General features: G+C 54.4%; 1 protein-coding gene across 1 annotated transcript; it reads left to right on the top strand.

Moving 5' to 3' along the window:
• Positions 1 to 533: 533 nt before the first annotated feature.
• On the top strand, positions 534 to 8,504 carry CEACAM4 (CEA cell adhesion molecule 4). Its single transcript, XM_024237157.3, has 7 exons — positions 534 to 735; positions 1,635 to 1,994; positions 5,788 to 5,905; positions 6,917 to 6,969; positions 7,302 to 7,333; positions 7,834 to 7,875; positions 8,152 to 8,504. Exons 1-7 carry the CDS (start codon positions 672 to 674, stop codon positions 8,215 to 8,217), a joined length of 735 nt encoding a protein of 244 aa, XP_024092925.3. The 5' UTR covers positions 534 to 671; the 3' UTR covers positions 8,218 to 8,504.
• Positions 8,505 to 8,953: the final 449 nt, after the last annotated feature.

Raw genomic sequence — 8,953 nt, 5'->3', positions numbered from 1 at the left:
AGCCCTCTCTTCCCAGGACATGCAGGACACCTCCCTCCACATCCAGGAGCTGGGGATCCTCCTGAGACCCCCAGGCCTGGATCTCTGTCCCTGGGTCAGAGGCAAGGCTGGTGACAGTGGAGAGAGAGGACTGGTCCCCCCTGTAGTCGCCCCCCACTTTCTATCCCACAGAGCCACCTCTGTCACCTTCCTGCTGGGTATCATCTCACATTCCCTGAGTACTGGGGAGCATGAGGAGACCTGGGGGCCCAGCTGGGTTTCTGTGTCACAAAGGGAAACAGTTCCCCGAGTTTGGGAGACCCCAGAGTACCTCTGTTTGTGGTGACATTCCCAAAGGGTCAGTGCAGGGGTGACAGGTCACCCTCTCTGGGGACAGGGGACTCCACCAACCCTGCTTCTCAAAGTGTGGTTAGGAAACTGTGATGTACACAGAAGAGAAAGGGGAAGGAGGGACAAAAAAGGCAGAAATGAGAGGGGAGGGGGCAGAGTGGTGACCTTGGAAGAGCTCCACCTCTGCCCCTGGCCCTGAGAAGTGCTTCTGCCCGGGAGGAGGCTCAGCACAGGAGGAGGAAGGTCAGCAGACCCGACAGCCAACAGTCACAGCAGCTCTGACAAGAGCGTTCCTGGAGCCTGAGCTCCTCTCCACAGAGGACAAGCAGACAGCAGAGACCATGGGCTCCCCCTCAGCCGCTTCCCATGGAGGGCACAGGCCCTGGCAGGGGCTCCTGATCACAGGTGAGGGGAGGACTCTCTGGGAGTGGTGGGAGGAGGGAGCACAGAGACTGACTGGGGTCTCTTGGGTAGGAGGGGACAGAGGGCTTCTGGCTGGGGTCTCCTGGGGCTCTGAGAGGGGACTGAGGGCCTCTGTCGGAGGCTGGATAAGGGAGAGAACATCAGAGAGGGGCAGGGGTCACAATAGGAAAATCTCAGTGAACTGGAATTGGTAAAAGGCAGGAAAATCTCAAGTGTTCTCTTGTCCTGGTTAATCATCACTGGCCACTACATTTTGAAAAATGATAATAACTATACCAGATGACACTTCAAAAAAAACATAATCAGGGCATAAAACACTGCTCTTAACCAACAACCTCAGACACTGGGAAATAAACCTCAGGACTTGGAGGCCCTGAGAATGCTCATGAACTCATCCACAGGAGTCTGCAGCCTGTGCCAGGCACTGGAGTGCAACCAAGATCACACAAGTCCCTGACCTCACAGAGCTCACGCTCTCATGGGGAGGAAGACAGACACCTAAAGAGATCTAGAATGTAAGTTCAGGTGCTGACAAGAGCCCTGGAGGGAACAGAGCAGGGAAAGGTCAGAAAGGGAAGACCCAGGGTCTCTAGAGGAGGTGTCAGGGGAAGGGTCTCCCCAAAACACCCTGATGTGAGCAGGATCTGAGGGCAGTGTGGAGGGAGCCATGCAGACCCCTGAGGAAGAGGATTCCACCAGGGAAATGCCAAGGTCTGAGGTGTTGAAGGAATGGGGGTCGTGCTGCTGACCCAGTGGGACACACACACACACATACACACTCCAAGGCTGAGGGATGAGGAGACTTGCTGAGGACCCAGGGCCTTATCTTTCCATCCCATTCCATAGGTCCCAGTATTGACTGATGCTTTCTTCACCCCTAGCCTCACTTTTAACCTTCTGGGACCCGCCCAGCACTGTCCAGTTCACTATTGAAGCCCTGCCATCCAGTGCTGCAGAGGGAAAGGATGTTCTTCTACTGGCCTGCAATATTTCAGAGACTATTCAAGCCTATTATTGGCACAAGGGGAAAACGGCAGAAGGGAGCCCTCTCATTGCTGGTTATATAACAGACATTCAAGCAAATATCCCAGGGGCCGCATACAGTGGTCGAGAGACAGTATACCCCAATGGATCCCTGCTGTTCCAAAACATCACCCTGGAGGACGCAGGATCCTACACCCTACGAACCATAAATGCCAGTTACGACTCTGACCAAGCAACTGGCCAGCTCCATGTACACCGTGAGTGATTCCCCCATACCTCTGGGTGTTGGGGGTCAGTTCTGCTTCACACACATGAGATTGTCAGGCCTGGGCTGTGCCTGCATCCCCCTCTGCATTTTGTCCCGTGTTGAGATTTGGGCATTTAGTGCAGGACACACATATGGTAGGTAAACTTCAACAGATCAGAATTCTTTTCCTGCATCCAGATCCCTGCAGACACTGATCGGGGGGGGGGGGGCGGCAGGGGACCTCAGCAGGGGGAGGTCAGTCTCAGCCAAGCACCCTGTGCCCTCCCCATGAACCTGACCCTGAGAAAGACCCTGGAGAACTGGATCAGGGCCTGGCCTGAGGGGGTCCTGGGAACCTCACAGAAGCCCAGCCTCAGGGCTCCTGACTCCATGTGACCCCAGGAAGCCTGTGTCAGGGCTGGGATGTGGTCTCCTGGGCAGGGCTTACTGGGAGCAAGGATTTACCAGCTGTCTGCGGGCTGTGGTTCCTGGAGCTTCTCACCAGCGAGGGCTCAGCTCCCATAGTCTCACCTAGACAAGGACAGAGCCTACCACTTTCCCTGGGACTCAGCCTGGAGAGGGCAGGTGGACAGGATTACTAGGGCATTGGCCTCCTGAATGAGGAGCTTAAGAGATGCCCTTGGGCAGTCAGTGGCCCAGGGGTAGGAACAGAGGGAAGAAAATGTTCCCGGCAGCTTCTTGTCCACCGGGGAGCATGCGCAGGAGTGCCCTCCCATGGAGGCAAATAATAACAGATGCTGTTGATGTGAACACCTCCTCTGTGCCAAGCTTCATGTCAGATCCTGTGAATAATTTAAAGTTCATTCACAGACAAAGTGGCAAGCCGCAGACCATTTTCCATGTACATATTGTATGGAGGGGGAACTGAGGCACAGAGAGATACAGACACTGGCCACGGTGGGCAGATCGCAGCTGGCAGAGTCACATGAGGACTGTCTGCAGCTACTGCCACGTCCTCTCCTTCATCCCTGGTGCCTTACTAGGTGTCTGTGGACCTCAGAGCAGCCACTGGTTCGGATATTTTCTTCTTAGGTGTCTACAGCTCAGAGGGGGAGATTCTGGTCTGGAGAGTTATGAGTAAATACAGAATTAATCAGTTTTTTCTTAACTAAATCACCTGCCTCAACAATCAGTCAGTGCTGGGGAAGTTCAGGCCTCCTCGCTGAGGTCCACACCCTGCATCTCTGGACATGAAATCGTGTGTTTCCTGATGTGTGGGTATCATTCCAACAAGAGGATAAAGGGTAGGACTTTGCTTTCTCTCCCCATTCACACCCTGCACTAGCCAGGGCCCAGTGTGAGACACATACTCCGTAGTTCTCTTATGAAGGAGGGAGGGAGTGAATGAAGGAATGATCTATAACCTCTTCAGAGACAGAGACCTGGATACAAGATCCTAGGAGTTTCTGGGCCCAACATGAGACACACATTCTGTAGTTCTTTTATGAAGGAGGGAGGGATTGAATGTAGGAATGATCTATATATAACCTCTTCAGAAACAGAGACCTGGATACAAGATCCTAGGAGGTTCTGGCCACACCTGTTTTCTGTCCCTCTAGGGCCTAAGACCCATGTCCCATTCCTCTGGCCCGTTTCCCCCAAATCTGCCCCTGGGAGCTGAGTCTCATCTGACCCTGGGGCTGCAGGGCTGTGGGAAGGTTTTCAGGGGAGGGATCAGGCTTGCGGGTAGCCCGGCACTTTTGCCTTACACCCTGGAGCTCTACCTGGTTCTCACTGTGAATATCCCATAATAATCCCACCATCCTTTCTGGGGAGTAGAAAAAAAGTAAACATTTTAAAATATGCCAGAGCATCTGTTCTTCTTAGCAAGTTCAGATAGTTATTAGTTAGCAGGAATAAATCGTTATTTTACCAGAGCCTCACCTGCTGGGGGTTTATGGGAGCCTAACTGACCAAGGCGGGTGGGAAATATTCAACTCCAGCCCCTTCTAGCCATCATGTCCCACCTAAGGGAGAGAAAAAACTGAGAGGCACTTGTGATATTCACAGCCCAGGGCACAGACTCCATCCAGGACCACAGAACCCCTCCCTCCCCACACTCACCACCGCATCACTGAATGGCTGCTCACCCAAGTTCCTGTTGCCCAGTACATCATGTCCTGGCTTTCAACAAAAACTATAAGACAGACTAGAGGCAAAAAAAAAAAAAAAAAAAAATGCAGTTTGAAAGACAGAACAAGCATCAGAACCAGATGCAGATGTGGCAGGGATGTTGAAATTATCAGACCAGGAATTTAAAACAACTCTGGGGCCAGGAGCGGTGGCTCACGCCTGTAATCCCAACACTTTGGGAGGCCGAGGCGGGCAGATCACCTGAGGTCAGGAGTTTGATACCAGCCTGGCCAACATGACGAAACCCCGTCTCTACTAAAAATACAAAAAATTAGGCAGGCATAGTGGTGGGCGCCTGTAGTGCTAGATACTTGGAAGGCTGAGGCAGGAGAATTGCTTGAATCTGGGAGGCGGAGGTTGCGCTGAGCCGAGATTGCGCCACTGCACTCCGGCCTGGGCAACAGAGTGAGATTCCGTCTCGAAAACAAACAAACAAACAAACAAAAAACAATACTGGCTAATATGCTAAAGGCTGCAATGGAAAGCATAGACAATGTGCAGAACAGACGGCTGCTGTGAGCAGAGAGATGGACAGGCTAAGAAAGAATAACAACGAGAACAAAATATATATGTATATATATATATATGCTAGAGATCAAACTCACTGTAACACCTGGATCTCAGGGTGGTTGTGAGGATGTTTATTAGGAGATTAAAGAGATTAAAGCAGAGTTATACACAGGGTGAGAGCTCAATTGATGCTATCAACTAGTATTCTTATTTTTTTGATGTTGTTATTAGCAATAAAATCAGGAACAATGCAGTAAACATTTGGTTTTACAAGCTCTGTGACCTTCCTTGACTTACTGAGGCACTGTAAGTCTCAGATTCTAACTCTGCAGATGGCGGAGATGCCCCCTCTCCCTCAAGGTGATAGGAGGATGAGATGAGCTGTAGGTAGGTTGGTGCCCACTGTGCCTGGCACATGGAAGGCCCCTGAAAATAGTCAAAAAACATCATCCTGACTCATCAGCATGGAGTTGACAGTGAGGGCTCGCTCTCTATGACAATCATGGAATGGAAAAGAAGAAACAAGGGGAAGACTGGGCACGGTGGCTCACGCCTGTAATCCCAGCACTTTGGGAGGCCAAGGCGGGCAGATCACCTGAGGTCAGGAGTTCAAGACCAGCCTGGACAACATGGCGAAATTTCATCTCTACTAAAAATATAAAAATTAGCCTGGCATGGTGGCACAAACCTGTAATCCCAGCTACTTGAGAGGCTGAGGCAAGAGAATCGCTTGAACTTGGGAGATGGAGGTTGCAGTGAGCCGAGATTGCGCCAGTGCACTCCAGCCTGGGTGACAGAGCAAGACTCCGTCCAAAAAAAAAGAAAAAGAAAAAAGCAACAGAGGGAAGAGGTGTGACATGAGAGGAAGAAGGGATTTAAAGGCACAGGAGCAGGGCGAGGTGCAAGCACCTGTGGGAGAATGTAGGAGTTGGTACATCCCAGTGTGTCAAGTCTGAGACACAGAAAATGGTGCAACCGCGGAGAGCAAGGGAGTCAGCTATGAGGACAGCCCAACAGATCACACTCAGGCTCTGGAGCATTTCCTTCCTCCCTGACTGTGTTCCTGCCCTGCAATGCCCCTTATGGTTTCCCTTGGAACAGACTTGGGCCTCGTCCCCTTTGCCTTCCCCTTTCTGCAGAAAACAACGTCCCAGGCCTTCCTGTGGGGGCCGTCGCTGGCATCGTGACTGGGGTCCTGGTTGGGGTGGCTCTGGTGGCCGCCCTGGTGTGTTTGCTGCTCCTCTCCAGGACTGGAAGGTACCGCAGCTTTTCCCCAGCCTCCTCCCACCCCCTAGGCTGACCCCAGTCCAGGAGGAGGGAGACCCCGCCCTGTATTCAGGGCCGGGCTTTCCGCTTCCTCCCAAGGAATCGTTCCCTCTCATTCCATGTCTCCTCCCTTGCCAGCTGCTGATCCTAGGCTGCCTCCTCCTTTATGAATGTGGCACAATTAAGGTTGCACCCCTGAGTGCTGTCCTAGTTCCCTAACACAGCAAAGCCACAGCTGCCCGGAGGGAGGAAGGGAGGGAGGGAGGGAGATAGGACGGGAGTGCTCAGAACCTGGTACCTTCTGCTGTTCATTGAATTTACCCACCCAGGATTTGCAGGTTTGAGATCCATGGTGGGGGTCTTGAGCATGGTCACGCAGTGGGGAGTGGCAAAGCCTGGACGGGCTGGGTGGGGTCAGCACCCCGTCATGATTGGTGTCCCTGAGGTGTGAGATAGGAGAACCTGGACCTCAGGACCTGCTGCCCTTTATGTCTCTTGCCAAGGGGTGGAGAGAGAGAGGACAAGGCCATTGCCCCATTTCAGCATCTCCAGGCCTGAAAGGAGGGTCTGGCCACGGCAGGGATACTGAGTTCTGGGAGAATATGATACACGCTCCTTGCCTCCCCATGCCCCCAGCTCCCCCAGTGTCCTGAACACACAGCCGGCCCTGCTTTCCCTCTGGGGCCTTGACCCTTCCTCTCAGGCAAACCCAGGTGGTCTGATTCCCTCCCTGGGTCCTCAGTCCCTTTCCTGGGTCCCTGGGTCAGTGTTCTCCTCACCCGGCATCTGCCTGGGGGGTCCTGCCTCTCTGGCCAGGACAGATGTGACTGCTTAAGGTCTATCCTCAGCTCCCCCTCCTCGTCCGCTCCTACCACGAAACTGATGGAGACAGGAGGCCTTCACTCCAGTCCTTGAAAATGGAGTCCCTTCCTTTTCCTTTATTCTGCCCCTAAACCTGTGATTTCTCCCTGCACCCTCATGAATAATCCTGACCTTTCCTAGGACCAGCATCCAGCGTGACCTCAGGGAGCAGCCGCCCCCAGCCTCCACCCCTGGTGAGTGTCCCTTCAGCTCAGGTGTGGGAGCCCCTAGGCCTGCCCTACGGTGTCCACTCCTGCCAGTCACCCCCTGGGGGCCTCTGACCCTTTCTTTGGGGCTGCAAGGAGGATATTTGGAAACATGACACAGGGGACCCCTACTGTCTTGGTCAGACTGATCTGTGGGCTCTGGGTCGTGGGTCACCTCCTCGACCTCAGCTGCTCAGGTCTCCCCTGGGAAGAGGATCTCTCTCCCTGATTCTCTGGGAGCTGAGGACCCCCACACCCTCCTGCAGGAGGGGCCCAGGCTCTCCTCCGACCCTGCTGCTCACTCCTGTCTCTGTCCCCAGGCCATGGTCCCTCTCACAGATCCACCTTCTCGGTAAGCCTGTTTCCTCCCCAGCCCTTTTCTACTGGGGTCCCAACAGTGCAGGCTCAGGGCAGGGGGACCATCAACCCCACAGCACAGCACTGACTCACCTTTCCCCAGAACAGTCAGGTCAAAGTGAGTGCCTCCGGCCAGGATCCGGGCCTCTCTACAGGGCCAGGACCACCCATGCCACGTGCTCACCCCTCCCCGGGATCCTCTATCACCTGAGGAGAACCCTGGAGTCCAGCAGGTGCAGAGTGGACACTGGGAGCATCAGTCAGAGGCCCACATTAACAAGGGTGCGGGGTGGGCCCAGCCAGGACAGGGGTCAGGGTGTTGTGTCCACACTGAGTGGCTGAGCTCAGGGGCAGAGCTGGTCAATCCTGAGGGGAAATGACTGGAAGTGGAGGCAGGGAAGTAAGTCCTGGCCGATCACAGACAGGAATCTTCCAGGCTGGGCTTCCGTGACCCTCCCTCCCTGTCCCCTGACATCTCCTCTCTCCCCTGCCCAGGCCCCCCTACCAAGCACCAGAACAGCCAGTCGTATCTATGAGGTGAGTGTGGGCCATGGATGTTCTGGTCCCGCAGGCTCCAGGGGACCCAGGATCTGCCCCCACCAGCACCTGGCTGAGCTCTGAGATTCAGGAAAATGCAGTGAAAATGAGAACAGGGGGTGGTGAGCAGAGGAGGGAGGTGCCTGGGAACAGGGACCCCCTGAGCACAGCCAGGTTCAGCCCCAGAGCAGCCCTGGGTGGGCCCAGAGCCTGGGAGATGCCAGACACTGTTCTGAGAAGGCTACAGGGGTTGAGTCCTCTTCTCTGTTTTTACAGGAATTGCTATACTCTGACGCAAACATTTACTGCCAGATCGACCACAAAGCAGATGTGGTCTCTTAGGTTCCTCCAGGAGCTGCTCCTGTGGGTTGATGAAGGTACCCAAAGACTCCAGCCCTGGGGATGGGAAAGACATGGAGCCTGAGCCAGAGAACCAGCTCTGAGTCCTGAGAAGACACTGGCCTGGGGATAGGGAGGGATGGGAGTCCCTGCTGAATGTCTGGAGACCCTGACAGGCTGCCCTGGGCTCTGGGTGGGCCGGGACAAAGGCCTCTCATCACCACAGGAAGCGGGGGCTTGCAGGGAAAGTGAATGGGCCTGTGGCCCACCCGGGGTCACCTGGAAAGGATCTGAATAAAGAGGACCCTTCCTCTCATTGGCTCTTTTTCTGCTCATGGGAACTTAGCAGAAACTCACCTGAAACTCTGTGTCCATTCTCTCCCGGGTCACACAGGGAAAATATCTCCACCTTGTCTCAACTGCAGTCTCTCTTCCCTGGGCGGCAGAAATAGGGGGTTGGGAGTCAGACTGGGGTGGGCCCTACACAGGAAAGGGCAAGATTCATATGAGCCCTGCCCAGCCAGCCGAGCGCTCAGCTGTCCTCACACTACCCCAGGGACCAAGGCCATGCATAGCCCCAGCCTAGGTCCCTCTGTGAATGCATGTGGGGTCTCAGGAGCACAGAAGATGGGGCCATCTGATGTCCACAAAAGGTGAGCAATACGGGAGCAACCATGGGTGATATAGGTTGTGGCTGTGGCCCCTATGCAGCCTCCAGTGTCCTGACCCCTGCTGCCGT

The sequence above is a fragment of the Pongo abelii genome, chromosome 20 (assembly GCF_028885655.2).
Source record: "Pongo abelii isolate AG06213 chromosome 20, NHGRI_mPonAbe1-v2.0_pri, whole genome shotgun sequence".
Taxonomy (NCBI): Eukaryota; Metazoa; Chordata; class Mammalia; order Primates; family Hominidae; genus Pongo; species Pongo abelii.
Note: the sequence above shows the minus strand (reverse complement) of the source record. Positions and strands in the feature narration are given on the sequence as shown.

What these genes read in the sequence shown, in the direction of transcription:
- CEACAM4 (XM_024237157.3), top strand. Translation starts at nt 672, where the DNA reads ATGGGCTCCCCCTCAGCCGCTTCCCATGGAGGGCACAGGCCCTGGCAG. An exon ending in GCAGGGGCTCCTGATCACAG is followed by an intron (nt 736 to 1,634) that starts GTGAGGGGAGGA and finishes CTTCACCCCTAG; the next exon opens with CCTCACTTTTAACCTTCTGG. An exon ending in CAGCCAGTCGTATCTATGAG is followed by an intron (nt 7,876 to 8,151) that starts GTGAGTGTGGGC and finishes CTGTTTTTACAG; the next exon opens with GAATTGCTATACTCTGACGC.